At 35.0% G+C, this 24,994-nt stretch overlaps 3 protein-coding genes across 3 annotated transcripts; 1 reads left to right on the forward strand and 2 right to left on the reverse strand.

Moving 5' to 3' along the window:
• The first annotated feature begins 3,639 nt into the window (after nt 1-3,639).
• Nucleotides 3,640-5,476, forward strand: LOC111914680 (pentatricopeptide repeat-containing protein At1g06270). The gene is made up of 2 exons (XM_023910379.3): nt 3,640-3,984; nt 4,261-5,476. Exon 2 carries the CDS (start codon nt 4,334-4,336, stop codon nt 5,369-5,371), a length of 1,038 nt encoding a protein of 345 aa, XP_023766147.1. The 5' UTR covers nt 3,640-3,984; nt 4,261-4,333; the 3' UTR covers nt 5,372-5,476.
• LOC111914679 (zingipain-2) lies at nt 5,363-6,940 on the reverse strand. Its single transcript, XM_023910378.3, has 2 exons — nt 6,270-6,940; nt 5,363-6,031 (listed from the first exon to the last, which is right to left on the reverse strand). Exons 1-2 carry the CDS (start codon nt 6,721-6,723, stop codon nt 5,442-5,444), a joined length of 1,044 nt encoding a protein of 347 aa, XP_023766146.1. The 5' UTR covers nt 6,724-6,940; the 3' UTR covers nt 5,363-5,441.
• A 2,745-nt stretch (nt 6,941-9,685) lies between these two features.
• LOC111914681 (PLASMODESMATA CALLOSE-BINDING PROTEIN 5) lies at nt 9,686-10,816 on the reverse strand. Its single transcript, XM_023910380.3, has 3 exons — nt 10,298-10,816; nt 10,189-10,216; nt 9,686-10,045 (listed from the first exon to the last, which is right to left on the reverse strand). The coding sequence occupies exons 1-3, from the start codon at nt 10,665-10,667 to the stop codon at nt 9,880-9,882; spliced, it is 564 nt and encodes a 187-aa protein (XP_023766148.1). The 5' UTR covers nt 10,668-10,816; the 3' UTR covers nt 9,686-9,879.
• Nucleotides 10,817-24,994: the final 14,178 nt, after the last annotated feature.

Below are 24,994 nucleotides of genomic sequence, written 5' to 3' on the forward strand. Positions count from 1 at the left end.
CCTACGTAGCTCTGCCCTGTTATACGTGTAATTTTTTTATATACCTGGTTAAGTATTTACCAAAGTAATCAACCATGGTTGTACTTGTCACCAAAACAATCATTGGTCTTCTTTTTCATTCCATCATTTCTCTGAAAGTTGTGATTCAGGTTACGATGCAAAGAGTATAGGTTAACAAGATTGCTAATTTTGAAGTTATGTTGATTCGGAACTATAATTTGTTTAAATTAATAGATGAAAAAGATTTGTTCGAAAAACTTTGTTAATTTTGAAGTGTTGTTGATTATGTTGTTTAGTTTTTATTATTTTGTATAAGGGCAATTTGGTAATTTGGTAACTTAAAACGCATTCAAACAACATGTTTTGCTCTAATCAGCTCTGTTCCAAACACTACACAAACAATTTGTCTACGTCAGTCAGGTTTTATTAGTATTGTCCAGTTGTCCAGTGTCATTCTGTCTCAGTACCAAACATTATCTTAAAAGAACTATAAGATGTATGGCTGAGAGAAGAGAAACATGGACTTAGAAACATTGTGGATAAAAATAAACATGAAAATATTAATAACATTTTTTTTATCTATATCTTTTGTCGATAAACATAGTTTTAATTTTTTATTATTGTTCTATTATACATATGATAAAAATAAATAACTCTTAAAATATAAAAATATTTATTTTTCAAAATATAATAACACTTATCTACTAATATTTATTTATTAATATTGTTGTTTTGTTAAATTAATTTGTTATCCAAGTTTAACATATATTTTTGTTTCAGATTATAAAATAAATGACTTTCATTAGATCACAAAAAGTAGAAATAAAAATATATTAATAAGAAATAATCATTATATACTAATAAATGATATATTTAGAAGAACTAAAAAAACTATATAAATTCATTAAAATATTTGTCTTAAATAAATTTTTAAAAAACTATCTTATAAACTATATTTTAATTTTTCAAACATAACAAATATAAAATATTTTAAAATTACACTGCCTTATAAGCTATGTTAAATAAAATATCAAATATAAGTTTAATACTCTTTATTGGTGACTTTATTTTTTAAAGTTTATATTGTTTTAATTAAAAGGATATTTGGTTTTGTGTTTGAAAACTGATTTATTGGTATTTTAAGAGTTCATCGAGTTAAAAAATTAATAGCAAAACATTTCCCCCATAGTTTTTAAGAGAGTAAATTACACAAATCGTTTGTCGTGTATTGTCAAAAAGATTTTTATTTTATATTTCTAAAAATTAATTCAGACCGTCCCTCATGTCATTAAAAGTTGTAGGTTTAATCTCTAACAGAATAAAATGGCTATATTGCCATTTTATTTTTTTTTAATGTTTCTGATTAATTTAACAATAAAATATATTGACACATACGCCCTATGAAGTTTCTAAGGTTGACCCTTTTAGTTATTTAAGTTTTTTCGTGATTTTATGAGGGAACCAACTTGTGGGCAACCTGTTCTTTTAGTCCCCTTTACTTGTTTTAGCCGGTTTAAAGCACACGCAGACAAAACTTGGGGCCCACCTCTCTCTCACACACAAACACACCAGAAAAAACCCAGAAACAACCAAAGTTGTTGCCTTCTTCAACCCATCCTCTCGTCTTCCTTCTATTTTGATGGCAGACTGATCCAATCACCACCAAACCACCGCCATGGCCAGTTGAAGCAAGCCTCCTTCTATTTTGATGGCACACAGATTCCGCCAGGCTTCAACGTCCGTTCAATCTCTCCAACGAATTTATCTGGATAAAGAGCACGGTCAAACACATTCGAAAATTCAAAGTCAAAAGCCTTATCATCAAACGATTGATGATGAAAATCACCCTTGATCACAATAGGCGGGTAGGGTACAAGATCCTACCCGATTGAATCATTAACTCCGACCCGTTTCAAAGCCTCCACTTCCTGCCCAACCCGAGCTCCAACACAAAGCGCCTTTGATGAATTTGCGAGCAATTTTTCTTGTTTTAATTGGAGAAAAAATTGGGTGAAAACCCTAATCTTTTGGTCCCCATCCCTGGAGGTCCATATTTTTCGGAGTTTTGGGTTGGTGGTTTTGTGAAGCTGGTGGTGGATGTGGATGTCGTAGGAGGTGTATTCGGGTCGGATTTTGAGTCCGTTGATGATGATTGTACGGTGACTGGAGTTGGGGTGTTTGAATTGTAGAGGGAGAAAGATGAGGTAGAAAAGAGAGAGGAGAGAGAGAGAAAGAAAGCTTTGGGTGTTGATGATTTTGGTGGGTTGATTGGTTCTTTCATGTCTGCAACTGCTATATCTATATCAGAGTATACTAAAGAGCAAAACAACACATCGTGGATTGGAGAGAGAGAGAGAGAGAGAGAGAGAGTTGTGGGCCCTTCTAATTATTTTTAATTATTAAAATATAAAAATACGTGAGTTGTCATAAGGGGTAACCGGGTTACCCCTTCGTTTTCTCAAAAAGAATGTTTTAGACCCGACACAACCAACTTTGTTCCCTTAAAAAGGTACAGAAATAACATCAGGGACTGAATGAGTAAACCCTAGAAACATTATAGGGCCTATACGTCATTTTCCCTAAATTTTATGGGTCCCATCTTTTTTTTTATCTCTTCGCTCTTATAACCCTTTCCCATTTTCCCATCTATCCATTGATATTGATCCTCTGCAACCATGAAGTCGCTGCCAACGAAATCTGCTCACTCATCACTTATCATCGTCGCTCCAAGACACTTTCGGCGATGCCATCAAACCCTCACCCACTCCTCTCTCTCAAGGCTCTAACATCCCTCTCTCTCCACTTGACTCTTACCGCTTGCCAATGGCCTTAATTCTGTTGAAATAGAAATCATGACAACTCCGCGAAAACCACCTCCATCTCCACCAGAAACCACATAAATCTTTTTGCAATTATGGCGATCTGGACCCCTCAACGGACTATCGCTTACTATGTTTCTCTCTTCTCTCAGGTCATCTAGATCGCCACCAGACTACCTATTTTTACCCCTATCTTCTTTCAAAACGTCGTTAAGGACTACCACCTTGATTTATGGAAAAGGAAAAACAACGAACAACACCCACCATGATTTTTGCATATGGCCGAAGTTAGGATTTCGAGATCTACAAACAATTTTTGGAGCGATAAGGAAAGATATTAGAGTTTTAACATCTACATACGATTTATGGAAATTCAAGATCTTGAAAATGATTTTTGAAACGAATTTCAAAATCAATTATGTTTTATCTTCATATTTCGAGTATTTTTGGTATTGGCTTTGGAGATATGGGTTTGGATTTGTGCAAATGATATTCAAAAAATATTTATTGCATTTGGTCGGAGTTGTAGGTTTTTGAAATTGTCGGTGAAATGATGAAATGGTTTTGTTTCATGGCAGGGAAAGAGACGGGAGCGAGGGTGGGGTGGGTGGGGTCATATTTTTTAAATTAAAAGTAATAATAATAACATTAAATTAATTTGAGAAAAAATATGCTAATAGCATTATGGTCAATTTAAATATGGCATCGACTAAAATTTTAACACAACCATATATCAAAAAATGATCAGAATTAATTTTTGAAAATAAAAATGAAAGGGGCATCTCCTTCGAGCATCCGAACCTATAACGGAACGATGGGTGTAATTTATTCTTTTTAAGAAGTATTAAGATATAATTACAAAAATACCCTCATTTTACCTCTCCTCCTCTATTCTGTATGCCTCCATCTCCTTCGACTCCCATCTCTGCAAAGCCTCTTCCTCGTCTGACATTTTACCGCCGGCTACAATTATATCCTCAATCGATCGTCAGGCTATCCATCATCGATGAGCAATCTCGCCCAAAACTCCAACATCAATCTTCCAATTTTTCGATCTGCCAACATCGACCTTCAGGCTCTCCATCGATCTTCAAGCTCTAACCCTTGCAACTATCAGTCTTCCAATTTCTCGGTTTTATTGTTGGCGTTATTGTCATTTTCACAGGTACGAGTCTATTACAGTTTTCTTCTGCTGTTGAAACCATACTCTGCCACTATCCTCGCACACCAACTGTTTGATTATATGTTCATTAGAATTTTTGGTCTGGTTTCCTCGTTAATTGGTCAAAGGCACCATATGATTTCACGTGCTGTATGTTATTTTTATGTTAAATATACAACATATATTTGCAACTCATGTACATAAACATTTTATTTCTTTTTTATTTTTCATTCTGTGAAGCTTGATTTACTATCTTATATAGTAAATTGTTATCTACAGGGTTAACTAACCTTGCCAAAAAACATCACATTTCATCAGAAAATCGGGGCTCTGAATCTCTGATTATCAATCAATGGCAATTTCATTGACAAAACTATGTAAACCTCTCTATTCTTTTTCTTTCCCCTCCATTTACCTCTCATCTCCCATCCATTCAATCTCATCACAAAGGTTACTTGAGCAATCAATCAAATCCGCCATTGAATCCAAAAACTACCAACAAATTGCTAACCTTCTCAATGACTCAAACAAAACCAGTCAAACCTCCAATCCATTCTCATTCCTCTTAAACTTTCCCCAAAACCATAGAACCAAAGTCATCAATGAAGTTCTACAAAGTTTTGTCCCTTTAAGACCTCGTTGTCACCCTCGAGTCGCCTATTCTCACCTCCTCTCTTTCACCCTACAAAGCCCTAATCCCCTACCACTCTCCCTAGCAATCCTCCAACGCACCCTTCGATCAGGTTGCTCCCCAATCCCTCAAACTCACCTACTTCTCTCAAGTGTATGGCTTCATCAAAGAAAACAACCCAATCAAACTGTCCCCACTATTCTACTTCAAATGAAATCGATTGGATATCAACCCGATACTGGAACTTGCAACTACCTCATTTCCTCACTATGTAAAGTCGATCAGTTTGATGAAGCAATTCAAGTATTGAAGTGTATGGCTAAGGCTGGTTGTGTTGCTGATGTGGACAGCTTTAGCTCTGTAATTGGTCCACTTTGTGACCTTAGAAAAACAAAACAAGTTGAAGAGCTGATGAAGGAGATGGTATCTAGATATAGATTGTCTCCAAGAAAAGAGATGGTGGTTAAAGTGATAAAGTCAATGCGAGCAAACAAAGAAGTGGATAAAACAGTTGAAATGGTTAATTTTCTTGAAGAAATGAATCTTGAAATTGGGTTTGAGTGCTATGAGTTGGTTGTTGAGATGTGTTTGGAAGGTAGTTTATTCGTTTTAGCAGGAAAACTTGCTATAAGAATGACAAACAAAGGGTTTATACCACATATAAAAGTGAGACAAAAAGTATTTCAAAAGTTGGTTGATGCTGGACAAGTGGAGCTTGCTTATTTTCTTAAAAAAAGATTCACAGAACTTAACTCTTAGACATTGTCTTTAATCTTTATATAATAATCATAGATTCATAGTTACATTTTATTTTGTGATTTTTATATAATCATATAAGTACAGGGTAAGTAGAGTCTTTTGCAATCCCACACTTACCTCCTTTATATTTACTCTCTCTTTCAATTCTCATATAACCATTTTCACCCCAATCAGTCCCCCATGAGTTTTTAACAATCCAATACTTTCTTCCATCTTCTTCCCCAAACCCAACCACGGTTACAGCATGGTTAAGGTGGGTCCCACACGGGCCCGAATAAAGCCCACTTCCGTAAAGCTGGAATAAAAACCCTGCAGCAATGGCAACTGATACGGGTTGCTTTGCAACTGCAGATTGGAGACTTTTCTCATCTTTACTTTTTATAGTTTCGTATCCTTTTATCATGACTGAAAGTTCTTGAGCTTTCAATTTTTTGCAACCTTCGTCTTTTCCTACATATGGGTAATCTTGTGCTGTAGTGATTCCACCGTTTTTTTTTATAAAGTTATATGCTTTCTCCATTATACCCCCGCGACATCCTTTGTCACCATTGTTGACATCACAATCCACAAGCATTTGTTCGGATAGAATCGTCAAATTGCCTCCTTTGATTTTGTTAATGCCTTCGATTGCTGCTACAGCAGAGAACGCCCAACAGGCTCCTACAGTTTTTATTTTATTTGATGGAATAAAATGAGATATTATGATTATGAATTACTTTTATTTGTAGAATTCCAATTATGCTAATGTTTTAAAAAAATTTCAAAACTCAATCAAATTAATTTTTATTTATTACAGTTCTATTTTAAAAACATTGTTTGTTCCATTCCTTTTTTTATTTCATTATATCGTATCAAACAGATCCTTAATAGATAAATAAAAATTAAAAAATTATAATACCGCAATGGCCTTGATCTCTGACATGAGTCACCGCGCCTCTTTTTCTCCAATCCAGACTTTTTGGCAAATCACCAGGTTTGGGTTCAGGTTCAGGTTTGTCTGAATCTGAACCCGAACCTGAATCTGAACCTGAGTGTTGATGATTGTTATAACCGAAATAAAAAGAGCTAAATTCGTCATTTGTCATGTCTGCGTATTTGTTGTCTGTGAGTTTGTAGGAAAGATTTTGGGAGTTGATATAGTCAATAAATTGGACATTAGATTTGTAAATTCCAAATCTTTGTTGCCACTCGTTTCTACTTTGGTATTCTCTTTCATACTTTTGGAGCCATTTTTCGTACCTTTTTAACACTGGGTCGGGTTTGTGAGATGTGGCTAGTTGGAGTATAAAGCATAGGGATAGGGTACAAATACATAAGCAAGGTTTTTTTAAGAGAATGGGAATGGGAGCCATTGTTTGTTTATGGTATGTTTGATGCGGTTTAATGTTTTAATAGGTTATTGGTTAGTTGCGTTATTTTCTGGTGGTGTTATCAGTTATGTTCATGTGTTTTGTGCTTTGAAAATTTTGACTAGAGGTTACGTTTACGCCTTGTACACATCTGAAATCATTTTTTTGTTTTTTAAAATTTCTTGAGGATAGAGTGTTGTTAAAAGTGTAAAAGTGTAAACTAAATTTTGTAGATTTGCAAAGATTTGTTCCACCTATGGTTTTTAAGAGCCTTTATCTTTTAGTTTTTAATAGCTTCTTGTTTTTAGTTTTTAAGAAAATTAACATTAAAAGAAAAACACTTCATTCAGGACTTTAGGTCTTATTTTAAACAAAAAATCTTTAATCCAAAAATTGCTTCAGATAGTATTTAACAAAAAAATATAAAAATCAAATCAAATTGTTTTTAAGTGGATGGATCGAAAATCTAAATAGAAATATTATCTTTCTTAACAAAAAGTTTCTTCATGTTATAATAAACTTACAAGATTACTCTTAAAAATATGTTTGTATATCTATTTTTTTAAACCAATTGTCATTATATAGTTTTATACATTTCAAAAACTTTTAGTTATTTTTAGGATTTTACTAAATAGTTATAAAACTACATTTTACAACTATTATCTTTTTTTTAAGGGAAAATGATTTAGGAGGGTAACTACCTTTTATCCGTGTTCATATATTGACAACTTCTTCTTTTTTGTACATAATAAAGCAACTAACTTGTTTTAATTGTTTAAATTACACCAATATTACCGGCTAATACCTGTTTTAACTGGTAACTCAAAGGGAAAATGACTTAGGAGGGTAACTACCTTTTATCCGTGTTCACATGTTGGCAACTTCTTATTTTTTGTACATAAGAAAGCAACTAACTTGTTTTAACTGTGTAACATTCTAAAAATCATGACCAAAAATTTCGTTTTTAATTTAATACTAAAACCATAATTGTCAAACCATTAATTTAATACTTCGACATCGGGCCCCACCCAACATCAGGCCCTGCCTGGCATCAAGCCTCGCTCGATATACAGGTCTGTCTCTCTTAGGTCCCGCCTGTCTCCGGGCCCCGCCCGCTAAACACATACAATCATATAACATGCTAACACATAAAGAAACATACTCTACTATATCCCTGTCCTAAGAAACATACTCTGCTAATAATGAGATACAGAACATCGTCCGTACTCAGCTAGTGATGATATATGGGACCTCGCCCACACTCACCTCCTTACCAGGCACATACAAGTATCACACAGACAACAAGTATAATGTAACATGTAAACATTCCTCAGGCACCCGCCCGACATTGGACCTTGGTCTGGAATAACATACTAGCATACAATGCCTAGGGCTAACCCCCGGGTCTTCCTACTCATAGACTACATGGGCTGACATTGTGGCCTTAAACCCATTCACACAGTGAGGAGACTCACCTTGCACTGCTGAAGCCCTGGCTGGAACTAGTTGAGTACGGACGAAGTTCCATATCTCATTATTAGCAGAGTATGTTTCTTAGGACATGAATACGGTAGAATATGTTTCTTTATGTGTTAGCATGTTATATGATTGCATGTGTTTAGTGGGCGGGGCCTAAGAGAGACAAATCTGTATACCGAGCGGGGCTCGATGCCAGACGAGGCCTGATAATGGGCGGGGCCCGATGTCGGAGTATTAAATTAATGGTTTGACAATTATGGTTTTAGTATTAAATTAAAAACGAAATTTTTGTTTATGATTTTTGGGATGTTACACAGTTAAAACAAGTTAGTTGCTTTCTTATGTACAAAAAATAAAAAGTTGCCAATATGTAAACACGGATAAGAGATAGTTACCCTCCTAAATCATTTTCTCTTTGAGTTACCAGTTAAAACAGGTATTAACCGATAATATTGGTGTAATTTAAACAGTTAAAACAAGTTAGTTGTTTTATTATGTACAAAAAAGAAGTTGTCAATATGTGAACACGGGTAAAAGGTAGTTACCCTCCTAAATCATTTTTTTAACGGTATTCCAACTATTATCTAATAACTATAAGCAGGAAAGCTTTCAGCTACAATTTTAGTATTACTTTTGCCAAACTCACCTAAATTATATATTTGTCAGAGATTTTATCTAAATGCCAACAATGAATTTCAAATATGCTTAAAACGGTTTTTGGTTTTTACAAGTTTTGTACATAGATTCACAAATCATTTTTCTTAACGAAGTTACGAGTAAACCATATTTTTGGTATGGTAGACATATTGGTTATAGTTTAGTTTTATAATTTGGCCCCGATAAATTTTCTTTTTTAAAGTTGGTATACAAGGTTTTTGCGGCAACTTTGTTCCTTAAGTTTAGGTCTTTATTTTAGATTTTCACGAATCTTTTTTTCTCTGTTCCATTTTTAATTTATACTGAATACTTTTGGTTTTCGAGATTATTTGATTTTTGCAATTTTTGTTGAAAAGAATAGTATATGCTTGGAACATTGACAAAAAACAACGCGTTTATAAAAGCGATTTTTTTTTTATGTTCCAGTACAACGAGTACTTTTCACGTTCAAGAATAGTCGCTTTTTACAAGTTTTGTTAAAAAAAGAGTCTTGAAACATAGGAAAAAATGCTTATAATAACCTCAAATAAGAACAAAAAAAAAAAGGACAAAAATTACAAAAATGGACAGTACTTTGAGACCTAAAAAATATAATTTTACAAGTTTCAGTCTATTATAAAATCCTCCAAGTCTTTAATGTGTTCTATAAAGAAAAAAAAAAAAAAAAAAAAAAAAAAAAAAAAAATTGTTTTATATAAAATCATTCAGAATACACATCGATGCAAATTGAACATGACTGCGTAATATTTTCTTACTTCTATCCAATCTCAAAAATCGAACGTCAATTTTTTGCAACTCCATTTTTTTTAAATAGCTAAATACAACACAATTAAAAAGCAAATATGTCGTCAATCATTAAAATACGTTCTTAGCACTTCTAATTACAAGTAGTAATAATCAATCACTTAAAACTTAAAACTAGTTGAGTTTCATTAACAAAAATTCCTAAAATAAAGCCATTTTGGCCTTACAAAATTACACATTCAAAAGGGGGGGAAACGAAATATAGAAACATAATCAAATCTAAACAACATTTAACCAAAGTAAATGAACTATAACCAAAAACCAAAAACACCATAACCACATACCACCATTATTCACTCCTTTACTTGTAAGATCTGCAGTCGATGCGCCTCCTCCTCCTCCGCCGCCTACCGCCGTCGTTCCTTCTCCACTCTTCCCCTCCGAACTGAAATTTCAAATTCAATCACATTCTTCAATTTTCATTTCAAATCAAGATCCATAAACTGTTTTCTGGGCAATCTTGTGGATTACAATGCTTCTTTTTCAAAATTCATTTCAAGATTCGATAGTTAATCACAAGATACATACCTCGATGGGAATGTGCAGTTGCTGTGACCTGAAAAAATCAGATCGATTTGATTAAAATCTTTAAACAACAGGATTCATGAAGTAGAAAGAGGGGGAAATTAAAATTTACTTGGATCAAGGGAAGTGAGGGCGGCGGTATTGGCGAAATTGCAGGTGTCTTCCGTCATTCCATTCTTGATACAGTAATTGTTGAAAGCATACGACGCTGTTCTTCTGATGTCCGCGGGATCGTAACAACCGCCGCCCTGCTGGATGGGAGCACAATCGGCTCCACCGGTTCCGCAAGCCCAATCGAGGGCGGATTGAAGGGCGGTGTCGTCGGCGTTGTTCTTGGCGACACACCAGAGCTTCATTGAGACGCCGTAGGGTTGTGATTGTTGTTGGCGGAGGGTAGGCCAAGAGAAGGCGGTGGCGCATAGGGGGATTGTGGTGGAGACGATGAGGAAAAGGTGGACAGAACAAGAAAGTTCCAGAGCCATTGTTGAACAGTTGAAGTAATGATTGAAGGTTTGACGATGGAGGGTTTCTTTTACAAGGAATATATGACCGTTGGGTTACTGGGAGAAGATAGATCGTGGGGGAGAGAGAAGGGTGTAAATTGTAATGAAAGTATGAAACTGCTGTGAGTTGTGTCGTTTTGTTGGTTTTTATTGGACGGTGGAGATTGGGGGTAACAAGATGCGTAAATTTTTTTATTATTATTATTTTCTTTTTGAAAAATATATAGGGATCGAAAGATGTTAAGAAAACTAAAAATAATGTGTATTCATATTCTTTTTATATAAAAGGAAAATAAGTTACATGCACGTGACGAAGTCTAATTTACTTCAAATATGGAAACAACGCTCAAACGTATAATGTATACCAAAAAAAGTAAAAAGATCAACTTAAACAATAGTAAATAAATAAAAACATGTCCAATGATTGTTATTTCTCAAACTAATATTTTTTAAGGTTATTTTTTTATCATTTAACTTTTGGTTTTGTGATTATATTGTTACTTAACTCTTTTTAAATTTTAAAAGGTCATCAAATTTTTAGCTTTGGGCTCATTTGGTCACTTAACTTTTGGTTTGATCGATTAACTATTAGATTTGTGCTCATTTAGTCACCTAACTTTTAAAATTATGCTTATTTAGTCACTAAACTTTTGAAAAAATTTAAAAGTTTAGTAACTAAATTAGGACAATTTTAAAAGTTAGGTGACTAGATGTGACCAAACCAAAAATTAAGTGACTAAATGAGCATAAATCCAAAAGTTTGAAAACCTTTTAAATCTTAAAAAGGGTTAAGTGACCAAATGAGCACAATACCAAAAGTTAAGTAACCAAAAATAGCCTAAACATTTTTTTTAAATAAATTAGGATGGTGATGTTGTTGTCCAAAAAAAATTAATTTAATAAAAATAAATTAAAAAATATAACTAAAAAATTAATAATACTATTATATAATATAAACTAGATGCGTTCCCCCCCCCCCCTAGAGGGGGTCGGAAGTTATTGCTATTGTGTGCAACTATAGTCATTTTCTAATGATGTTTGTGGATGAATATCACTTCCAAAGATTGAATTAACTTTAATTTTGAATCTTTTCTTCTTCAATTGCTTGTGTGATTTGAACAAAGTGTTCCTCAAAGGCTTTAATTAGAACATAGTGTTTATCAGAAGAACATAATTGGTGGTCTCCAATGATCCTGAAAATCAAAACAAAAAAGCCTATCTCAGAAATTCAGTTACAGAATATAGAGCTTAAATAAGTTAATATGACTAACAGAATATAAAGGTTTACATGAGCTATCTTAAAAGTGCAGAGGCAGAATAAATAACATGAGACGTAGTACACAAATAGGTGAGCTAACCTAAAAACTCACATCCACCTTCTGCAATCAATTCCGTTCCTTGTGCAATTCTTTGACCCACTGGTCCATTGTTCGCTGCATCTCCTCTCATATAAAATCATAAATGTCATGCCACAAAAAATGCCCTGATGGTTTGTAGTTTTTAGTAGATACCCATATACAACATTCTACTTGTATTTTTCTATATTTGACAAAATAGAAAATGAAAGTATCATGTTATATTCGACAAAAAACTGAAGTACATTGGTATTGGTAAAATAGGAAATAAAAGTAGGTTGTTATTCTTATCCAAAGCTTAGATAGAAGGGTTCAACACTAAATTTTATAAATTAAAAAGAAAGGATCTCATTTGTAGTTTATTTGCAACCGCATATGCTTCTCTACTTCTTGTCCCTTGTTGGGTAGTAAAATTATCAATGTAAATAAGAAAAATATAAAATAAAAATAAAATGAAGGAAAACATGGACATATTTATCGGTATGATAACCAAATAAGATCCCTCCAATTCCAACAAAAGGCAATCCACGTTATAATACATCACCCGTATTGCACAACATCAAAGCTTACACCAACAATTCCCCGATAAGTTGCATCCTGGAAAAGAAAAATTAGGTTAACGTATGGTTTCATGCTAAATAAGATGTGGTGTTAACATGGAATTAGATACTATTCACAAAATTTAATACATGTAGTTTTTGTGCAGAAATTCTACAACCATGCCTAATTGAGTATCCGCTTTTAGCCGACCCACCACAATCTGGAATGTGTCCATAACACTAACAGTAACTTTCGGCTCCGCCACTCATGTACTCATGCCCAACTTTGTCTGATCACATTAAACAACCTAATGTCAATCCCTCATAATCAACTGAGTTTAATAAAAAAGAATACTCTTAATCAATTCATCGAACACAGGGCATGGTAAATTAATCAAAAAATAAACTTTGATGAAACTGCAATATTTATAAAAAAAATTGAATAATTATTGCAAAATGAAAGAGAACTCACCAAGTAAAGACCAAAAAGTGCTCTAATGTTTTTTCCACCTGTCAATTATATTATTTGACATTTTTTCCTCCCAAATCCTGTCACGTTAAAACTGATGAATATTGTAACATCTTTTTAAGTGTGAAGTAAAAATAGTCATTTACTCTCTTTCGGAAAGTTTATTCAGTCCAGATTTTTTTTTATGTATACAACTGTTTATGTTCATAGTAAATACTTACATCAGCATAAGCAAGATGATGTATATGAATGATTGGTAGAGATAAGATCAACTCCTCATAACAGAAACCTACTTGTTTGTACCTACAAAACCACATAAACTATGATAAGCCCTAGGGGCAAATTTGTCTTTTTTTTATCCACATAAATTAATGGAGCACTCACAGTTGCAATGAAACATATATTTCAGCAAGTTCTCTCCAGACATCATGACCTGCCATGAATCTAGGCAAAATAAATAAATAAATAAATAAAGAGACCTCATTGAATTTTATAATAAATAAGAACAAAAATAAAGAACGTTTGGGATTTTGTTCTTACATCTCAAGATATTTTCAACAGAATCTAAAACTAATATTCAGAAAGCTGAATTCAGAGTAAAGGTATTAACAAAAATCTACATTACATCCATCGTTTCCATACCTCAGTCTCATGTCTATTGTGTTATAATATTGATTTTCTAGAAAAGGCGGAATTGCCACTATGTTTCTTTGAAGGGGCCATTGTTGTAATAACTATCTTAATACACAATATTTTTATCAAATAATTATTAAAAGAAATGTATATTAATAAATAAATAAAATACAAAAACTAATATGAAGCCTATTCAATTTCTATATCATTTGTCTATGGAGTTGTCAATGATTATTTCATCACTGGTAGAGAAAAGAGAAAAACCTGTATTTTCAAATTTTATTAGTAAAACTAAATGATTAAAAATATGTTATATTTTTAAAAAATACCTTTCACTTGCGTAGCAGAAGGCAACATCAAAATCACGTCACTAAAAAAACATACCTCCACCTAAATTCATCTCCAACCTAAACACGAAAATAAATAAACAAAATTATTTTCACTATTTACAATTATATTTACACTTTTTAGTATAATTAAAATTAGGTAAAATAAAAAATTATATATAGTTATTTACTCATCCACCATAAATGTAACCTAGGGCAACTCCTGTTGGTATGCACACGTACAAGATTTTGAACGAAACTGTTCTCTGTAAAAAAATGTTATTTGAATACATGGGTATTTCCGTCATATGTACAAATAATGGGTGATTGGTTAAAAAAATGGAGCATGAGTTACGCGGGTATTACCGTCAATAAACGGAGTTGTAGGAGTAATGAAAGAAGCCTCAACAACACCAAGTAACCTGAAAAGTCGGTAGGGTGATTTAATCTAATGAGTAAGAAAAACTATGAAGTAAAATTTGTGTTTGAAAAATAAAATAGTCAAATCACATTCTGCAGATTGTCATTACTCAAAAGTCAATTGAAATCCCACAACCAAGTGTTGCAAAAGTCCAAACAAATAATCCAACTCCAAAATGATTTTGAGCCAGTGTTTTTGGCCTCATAGGAATCCTTCGTTTGCAAAGTCCCATCTATTTGGGTCGACTTTTCGAAACCCCAATTTGTAAATATGTGACAACCCGAAATTTTTAACTTGTGCATTCTTCAAATTTTATTAAAGATAGCCTCGTTTTGCTATTTTATAATAAAGTTTTGGGTCTATTTGGGTGCTTGAGGCGTAGTATAACCTAGATATAAGTCTTAGGAAGGGTGGAAATGTGTGTAGAATCACAAAATCGGGCCAAAAATGCCCAACGAGGTGTGTGCGGCCAGCCAGCCGCACACAGCCAACTGCACACCCCCTAGCCTCACACTCTAGCCTATATAAAGGACCTAAGTCAACCTTACACCCTTTTTCACACTCCTTCAAGTTGGAACATTCTCTCTCAAGGTTTCTTCAAGAGTTCTTCAAGTTTTCCTCTCCAATCATCAAAACAAGTAAGTAAACACCCTTAGATCTTTACGAAAACACGTTGGAAAACCTTTGCCTCGAGTTTGATCCATGAAATCATCAGTTTAGATGATCTTCATGTGTGTACGGCCGCACATACATCATGTGTGACCGCACACACATCTTTTGGCCCTAAAATGGGCTTTATACACTCACCCAAGCTTAGCATCGACCAAAACACCTTCTTAGAATCATCACAAAGCCTTGGAAAATCGATTTGGACAAGTTTATAGGAGTGTGTACGGCCGCACACAGGCCTGGACGCACACACCATGTGCAACCGCACACACCCTTTTTAGGGTCCAAAATGGCCCCAAACTCCCAATCTGGTTAAGCAATGGTCAAAACACCTTCACTAGAAAGTCCCAAAGGCTTGGAACTGCAATTTTGACACACTCCATAGTGAGTGTGCGGCCGCACACACACTTGGCCGCACATTCTGGCCGCACACACACAAAAGTCATGCTTTTGTGGCCTTACACTCCAATATAGGGCTATATACTCCTCATGTGCAACCATATGAGTTAATAACACTTAATTCTAAGTGTTTTGTGTCCTTAGTACATGTCCCTATCATCATTAGTGGTGATAACTACCAATGTATTCACATATATATGTAATTATATGTTAAATAGGATTCACTTGCGCTCAAAACTCCATTTGACACCCAACAATCCTATAGCGATCTTTCATACGAGTTACTCACTACAGGTGAGTTCATACCCCTTAAACAACATTTTAAATGTTTTTAAATGCTTTTATGGGGGGGATACAAGTTGAATCAAACAAGTTATAGTATCAATCACATGTGATTTATAACTTGCAACCAAGAGGATTTTCTATACTTTTAATTGTTTTGCCAACAAAATTGCTTTAAAAGTTTATCAACTCATTTTTTTCATGTTAAATTGTTATAAAACTATTTCCAAATTCTTTTAAACTTCTTTTGTTTCCAAACCATATCTACACCAATATATTTATATAAGTAAGACTTGAAGGACTTAGGACTGATAGCTCACCTTACTTCCTGTTCTTGTTTGATGTGGACTTAGGGTATATTGTTATCTGTCCGGCTGTCGTTGAATTCTTAGTTATATATTATATATATTTGTGTTGGATATAAAAGTCTTCACTCCAGTTCAATACATTTGTGTATCAAAGGCATGCAACTAACATTTCTATTTAACTATAATATGTATAGTTAAGGATTATCGCTCATTACTACTATTACCATGACACTTACTATAGTTAGTACAATTATGAGTCAATACATGTTGAATACTATGCAACGACAATACTATATACTCTACAAGAGAACATTCTATACATTATACACTAATACAAGAGAATATACTAAAACAGAACGTGACATACTACTTCTCAATAGACACTTCACTATGCTATCACCGTGTAACCAGAGTCTCCTGGAGGGAGAGCGGGCATTTTGTGTATAGATCTATACGGGACAGACACTCCCACATCCCGAATGCTAGCTACAGTCCGAGCCGACTAGGCCCAGGGGTGACAAATGTCACCATACTACGTGTGACCTAGAGGGTCATCAGTTATTCGATCGTCAATCAGCATGGTTACATACGATTTCACATTTGGACCTTTAATTAACACATTAAGAATTAAAGGCGAAACAGACTCCCCGAGGTGTATTGTACATTTAATATTACCTGGAGTCTGCATTTTTATTACATTCAGCCGGCAGCGATACTGTTGGGGTAAAACATTATTTTCCCAATTACTTTACATGAATGAAGTCTAAAACTATATTTTCATACTGATAGTTTCACTGGGAAAACTTTTACATTTTCAAAGGATCAAACATACAGATAACCGGGTCTTGGTAGAAGACTACTTTTACTGGAAAATATAGGATTTTCTAGGGATCATACTATTTTCAAACATTGATGACAGCTATTATATTACATGATTATAAACACTTTTATACAAGCAATGACACTAAGTACTTATGAACTCACCAGCTTTATGCTGATACTCGTTTTCAAAGTAACTTGTATTCTAAGGTCATCAGTAGACAGGTACATATACAGCTTTTGAGAAAATGGAACACATACAAGACTCATCTTTTATTTTGATTATACTTTTTGGTGTCTAACAAACTGTACAGAACATGCTTGTATTACAATTATTATATTAATGCAATGGATGTTGTTGCTTCTCCTTACTATTATGCATTGTTATGATACTGTACATGACGTCCTCCACCCCGGAACGTTTCCGCCGTTCTCAGTTTTGGGGTGTGACAAAATACCTCAAAAAGAAAGAATAGAATGAGGATCAAACTATGAAATAGGGTTAAAATATATATAACAGAAGAAAGAGAAATGAAGCCAACATTACCTACTCTTATATTGTTTTCTTTGTGATTTAGTTACTATTATAGAGGTTCATGATCTAAACAAATTAGAAAAAGGAAATAAGAAGGTAAATGATCTCAGTATCGTTAATGTGATGTTTTAGAGCTGTTATTGCTTTATACAGATATGATTCCAACTAATAAAAAGTTAACCAAAAAGGATCGAGTACCTTTTCTGATTATGGTATGAGAAAAAAGACCAAGAAGGCACTTTCTGATTGGAATGGAAAGTGACAATTTCAAACTAATTCAACCTAGAAGATTCACTGAAAATCCAACATAGACACCAGAAGTGCATAACCGATGCTCGAGAATGTAATCTAACAACCACAAAGATGAATCTGAAAATAGGCTTTTACATTTCATGATTTGTGTTTCCTGAAACCTCACATTATTAGGATGAGGATACCCTCTTGGTGGTATCTATTTGTCCAATTACAAAGATAAGCATTGATGTTACATAGTAATGATACTCTGTTTTTTGGTATTACTTTATACACTCAGAAATACTCAGTAATAAGATCTTTCACAACTCTACAGTCTACATATTTCCAAGCAATCAAAAGATGAACAGTTGGTCTTTCTTTCCCTAAAAATTTTAACTCTTAACCTAGCGGATCATCATACATGAAAAGTTATTCAAGTTTACAAATCTGTTAACATGTAGTCATTTAACGCAATTACACACATAACCAATCAAATACAAGAGCATTCAGAGAATCATGTCAACTGGAACTGGAAATTCAATAGAAAGGGAAACATGATGATACATAAGTGTTAAGTTGGCGAAAAAAACTGGAGAAGTTATTATGCTTGAGGTGTTTGGGAAAAAGGTCCTTACCGAACTTAGGAGGGTCCCAGACGATGAAGCTGTTATTCGTAGCGTAAGGGAAGAACCTTATCGGTAGCAGGATCATCCACCATATCATAAGTCTTGACCAAGAAGGGCAGTGGAACATTGATAGTGGACATCAGAGGTGGCGTACGCGACAGAGCAGCAGTATCGTCGCCGACCTTGCTATCTCCGTCGCAAATGCCCAACACGACGGGTCTTAAGAGAGATGAACCAATTCATAATACGTTTTCAGCTTAGTCAACGCTATGATAACTTCAGGTGGAGGAAAATTGGCGTAACTGATTGTGTGGATGTGTTAGCGCTTCCTTGGCGTGCGATTTCAGCCTTCCCGTTGCCTAGAAAACCGACAACCTAAAAACAAAAACAACAATGGAGAGTACACCGACTGACCGAGACCAATCTAATGTCTATCGGTTTAGATTGGCGGTGGAACTGAGATGAAGAAGAAAAAAATAGAGCAAGCCACGTATGGAATCTGTCAGAAAGTCGTCCTGGTGGAAGAACACGTATCTATGAAGAATACACAAAATGGCATAAGAATGCCCCATAATAAAAACCAAAACCAAGTGTAAAGATATCCATAAACAAAGGACTATTTTTGCCAAAAGAACACCTATTTCACTGTAGCTAACATGAGAGAATTTTAATATATATATATATATATATATATATATATATATAATTTATTAATATATAATAATCTAATAAAAAAATAATAACCAATAAAAAAGAAACTAAAAAAATTATTTAAAAAAATTAATAATTCAAGAAAGAAAGAGACAAAGTTTGGGGTACAATTGTCTTTCTGGCTCATTCAGCCAGAAAGATATGGTTTTGTGGTTTTCTGGGAAATATATATTACTAGGAAAAACCCCTTTTTCTGCAAATCAAACAGTCTTCTTGATCCATTCAACCAGAAAGATTTGTTTGTACCTGAAAAGATGTCTATCAAACGAGGTCTTACCACTTTGACTCCTTAGTACTTTAAGATATGTATTGCCTATGTTGGCCTTCAAAGGAGTGCTTCAGTGCTTGTATATGGTTAATATCCATACTCATACAGTACAAGTATAATAGGCCCGACCCAACAGATATGTTGACAAAGTTGTTACCCACGGAGAAATTCAAGCTTTGCTTGGACTTGGTTGATGTTCGCAGGAGGTAGGTCCCTTTGAGGACGAATGGCAGGAAGGGAGAGGAAGTTCTTATTCGATGTGGATTTCGAAGGATGATCTAGTAAAGGTTGAGATTGTTAAATGTGAGTCAAGCATTTGGATCATGTTCATGGAGCATTTGGAGCACTTGGAACCCAATGGTGCACTTGAGGTTCATGGAGCATGTGACAAAGGAACGGATCATCTGAGAAAGGAATAGATCGGATGACAAAGGAACGGATCAAGTACCAAAGGAACGAATCATGCATAAGCGGTTTTGGAGGACCTAGAAGAGGTTTGGAGCACTATGGAGTGATATTGAGTAACAAAAGGACCTTGTTGCGCCATATGTCAAAGGTATGGGCCAAGAAGGACGCTCTTGCGCCATGACATTCCTTCTTGCACCATAATGCTCCCTTTTACACCCTAATGGGTTCCTCTTGCGCCAAGGGGTACTCCTCTTGTGCCATAAGGAATGCTCTTGCTGATGGGTTTTGAGCATTACATCCATCTTATGGTGCAAATGCAAACCCTATAGCTTTGGATCTTGGTTTTTCTCTAATTGTACATACAAATCATACAAAGCTTGTAAACCCTAATTCTAACATAAAAAATCAAAAACAATAACTAAAACAAGTTTAGATGATTACCTTTCAATTGTAGCGAGAATCTTCAACCTTTGAGAGCTTTAGTATCACAAGTGTAATACCTCCAATCGATCACAAACACCAAATCAAGTTGGATGATCTTGGAGAGAGGGTAAGGAGGCTCAAATTCGACTTGAACTCTTATAGGGGTTATTTTGGTAGCCGAAAAGGCAAAGCCTAGGGTCCTTTATGTAGGTGAGCTGCTAGAGTTTTAGTCAAAACCCTAATAGGATTGCTTAGGCCTTAAGCAGTCCAAAGGAACCTTCCAGAACAAGGCCTTGGACGAATTCAAGGTGGGCTTCCACTCTTGATTTCGCCCACCCCTTTCTAAGGGATCCTCAACCCAAAATCTAATTATCTTATAATTGCAATTCCATTCCCCTAAGTTCAATTAATATCTTTTGACCACAAAATTAATTCTTAATTAATTCTTGACCAGTATTAATTAACCAATTTGATTTCTCTTTTAATATATTATTCATATAATATATTAATAAACCATAATAACCTCTTTCTCCATTAATCATCCAGTCAAGTTACTATGGTGAAGGAAACCCAAAAAGACCATGCTACAACCGGGTCAAGTACATACCAAATATAGTAATGGGCTTAGAAATCTAATCCAACAGTCTCTACTTGGATAAGTCTACTAACTATAGATGCAAGTACAAATTCAAAATCCAATTAGCAATCATATCTCTCAAAAGCCGCTGTCAAACTCTTACACGTCTTTTAGATAAGGGATCATATAATCCTCCGTTCTCAAGATATTGTGTGGACAATTACATGGAACATAGTCATACTTATTGTCCAGCAGTTTGTTTCTTGATCTCTGATTCGTCTGACATAGAACTTAATTAAACACATAAATTCAGTCCTGACCGGGCCTGACACATAAGTCAAAACAAATCATCGAGGGGACTAAGATATCGCTTTTACCCTCTTAGGATAAAAGGAATAGATAAACTTCGACTTATATGCTTTTACTATTTACTCATCAAATCATAAACAACAATGCATTTTATAACATCAAGTTACTGATGCATTTACACATTATCAATGCACAACAAACTTGCAAACAATAAACCATATATCTAGGTTTAAAGATTATATGATATTATCGTCTCACAATCACTCGTGATTAATTCCATGACATGATTCAAGTGAGCGTGGGTTTAATCAAATACTCAAATCTTATTTAAAGAGCACTCATGAACGTTGCAGCAAACATTTGCTATGTCTAAACACTTAGGCAATGTACAAACCAATTCATGACAGTCTTCTTTCAAACCTACTTCCAAAGTATGAACGACTGCGGATAGTTTAAATAATCTTATTATTTAGGAAGTCAAAACATGCAAAGTGAAACAATAGTAAATAATTTACATAAGACAGTAACATTACTCATAAATAATACTGTAACATCCGGATTCCCAGGTACATTATTATTCATTTATTTTGGAGATTCTGGAGGGATTCGGCGAGTTGACGCTTAGACTCGCCGAGTAGGATCGCGAAATCTATCCGGGTTAATGACCGGACTCGGCGAGTCGACTAGTGGACTCGGCGAGTCCGCGCTGTTTAATGAAACCCTAATTCCCGGGGTTTGGGACCTATTTAAAGGGGCTTATAGCCACCATTTGCGGCTACCAGACCCCTGAGTGAAACCCTAAGAGATCTAGAGCGTTTGTGAGGAAGAAGAGGCCATTTTTGATCCTTGTGTGGGTGTTTTTGCAAGAAGAAGGTGGCCAAGGCAAGAGAGAACTGAAGAGGGTGCTATTATGTGGATTTCAGAGTCTAGGGACTTCATATTGAGGTATATATTCGATCCTTCTTTAGTTTTGGTGTTAATCTTTGAGAGTTACGGTTTCTAGCCCCTTTAGAGTATGGATTGTGGAGCAATTGGTCCCTTCTTGTGTTGAGACTTTGGATCTGGATCCAAAGAGGTCCCTTCTTGCGTTACAAATACTCCTTTATTTAATCATCAAAATGTCAATTACAATTTATCTATTACAAGTTTCTACGACTATCTAATCACTAAAACGAATATCATCCTTCAGCCCAATGCTCCTAGCATGCTGCAAGTGCTTAACCTTACTTAATCCCTTCATAAGGGGATCTGTTGGGTTATCCTCTGACGATACCCTCTTCACTACGAGGAGTCCCTCTTCTACCTGATGTCTAATGAAATGATATTTCCTGTCGATATGTCTGGATCTTCCATGATCCCCCGGTTCCTTGGTTAAGGCAACCACACCTTCATTATCACTGAAAATATCCATAGGCTCCTTTATAGCTAGCACAACTCCAAGGTCTCCGACGAAGTTCTTCAACCATATTGCCTCCTTTGACGCTTCGCTTGCTGCTATGTATTCTAATTTGCATGTTAAATCAGCTATGATCTCCCGCTTGGAACTTTTCCAAGTCACTGCTCCTCCATTCAGGGTAAAGATCTAGCTTGACTTAGAGCGGAAGTGGTATCGATCGGTCTGAAAACTGGCATCACTATACCCTCGCACCCTTAAGTCAATACTCTCACCGAGGATAAGAAACCATTCCTTAGTCCTCCGAAGGTACTTAAGAATATTCTTGACTGTGGTCCGATGTGCTCTACCAGGGTTCCCTTGATATCTGTTGACCATGCTCAAAGCGAAGGCCACATCAGGGCGAGTACAAGTCATAACATACATGATTGAGCCAACTGCGGAAGCATAAGGTACTCAGCTCATTTCTGCTATCCCGGTTTCGGTACTCAGGCTTTGAGTTTTACTCAACTTGGTATTGCTTTGGATTAGTAACTCCCCTTACATGGAATTTTCCATACTAAAACGCTTTAGTACCTTATCCAAGTAAGTACTTTGACTAAGTCCTATTAGTCTTTTACTCCTATTTCTCACTATCCTTATCCCAAGAATATAAGTAGCTTCTCCGAGGTCCTTCATAGCGTAGTACTTTCCAAGCCAGGACTTAACCTCCTGCAGGGTTGGGACGTCGTTTCCTATGAACAGTATGTCATCGACATACAAAATGAGAAAGCTAACTATACTCCCACTGGCTTTGACATATACACATGACTTATCCTCGCTTCCCAAGAAACCAAACTCTTTGACTTTCTCATCGAAACAAAGATTCCATCTGCGAGACACTTGTTTCAATCCATAGATGTATTTATCAAGATTACACACTCTATTGGGGTGTTTTGCATCGACAAAATCCTTTGGCTGACTCATGTAAACATCTTCAACTAACTTCCCATTAAGAAAGCGGTTTTGACATCCATCTGTCATATTTCATAATCATGAAATGCAACTATGGCTAGCATAACCCTTATAGACTTTATCTTCACTACTGGTGAGAAGATCTCATCATAGTCAACTCTAGAAGTTTGAGTAAATCCCTTCACAACCAATCACGCCTTATAAGTCTGTACTTTCCCATCTATGTCGCTCTTCTTCTTGAAGATCTATTTGCACTCGACCGTCTTACGACCCGGTACATTGTTAACCAAGTTCCAAACTTGATTGTCATACATGGACCGAATCTCGTTGTCCAGAGCCTCTTTCCACTTTGCAGACTCCGGGCCTGCCATGGCTTCCTTGTAGCTATTAGGTTCATCCAAATTTACTAGTGTACTATCACTAATAAACGTATCAGCCTCACTTTTTATATGAAAACCATACAACACGGGTGGAACACCAAGGTGCTGTCTGTTTTTACGAAGCGAAAATTCTTGAAGTCTGCGGACCACCTCTGCAATCCTCTGTAGCAAAAGAGGTGGAACAAACAACTACAACCTATAATAAGAAACATATTTGTTTTTTAACATCTGCAGACTGCTGCAGTAAACTGAAATTTAAATAAACTGAAAATAGTTATCAACACCGAAATTTAATAATTCTAGTCTTAAAACATTGAAATAATAATAAAAAGAGCATGTAAAAAAATAGAAATATAAAACTTTTTTTTAAAAAAAAAACTTAAAAAAATATAAAAGACGCTAATAGTTTTATTCTCGAAAAAAAACTAATTTTAAAAAACATTAAAAAAGAAAATAATAAAAAAAATTAAGAAAGTATTGCAAACGTTGTCTACAAAGTTCGTAAAAAATTACACACGTTAAAAAAAATGCAATTGAAATTGAAAATATTATTAATAAAACGGTAAAAAAAATAAAAAAAAAAATCAAGTTAAAAAAATCGTGGAAATTATAAAAATAAATTGTATCACATCTGTAAATAAAAATTTAAGAAAATCAAAGTTTTAAAAAAAAATTAAAAAAAAATAAAGTTATACAAAAATTCTTAAAAAAACACTTAGAAAAAATGAAAGCTGAAGAGGTTAGAAGAGACAAGTCAAGTGCTGCGCCACGCAACACACGCGCAGAGGTTTTGTAGTCTGAAGTCTTTCAAAAAACAAACTGTTGTGAGAGGGAAAGTGTTGCGCGTGTGCTGCGCCGTGCAACAATAAGTGGTTTGAAGAGGTTTTTATAGAAAAACAAACAACACCTAACTCTACTGGAACGTATAAGAGGTAAGGACTCATCAATCGGTTCAACAGGAGTTTCCTCCTCGGGTTGAACGCCAGCGTTATAGGTTCCTTCATCGCTTAAATCTTAAAGCTCTTCAAGATCAATTTGCCTCCCACTGTCCTCTTGGCTTATGAGTTCTTGCTCTCGTAAAACCCCTCTCCTCGCAACGAAGACAATATTGTCACTCGGTCTATGGAAGAGATAACCAAAGGACTTTTGCGGATAACCGATGAAAATACACCACTCACTATGAGGTTCCATCTTGTCGTGAGTCTCTCGTCTTACGAAAGCCTTGCAACCCCAAACCTTGATATGTGCCAACGAGGGGGCTTTCCCTG

This window comes from Lactuca sativa, chromosome 4 (genome assembly GCF_002870075.4).
Source record: "Lactuca sativa cultivar Salinas chromosome 4, Lsat_Salinas_v11, whole genome shotgun sequence".
NCBI classification, from domain to species: domain Eukaryota; kingdom Viridiplantae; phylum Streptophyta; class Magnoliopsida; order Asterales; family Asteraceae; genus Lactuca; species Lactuca sativa.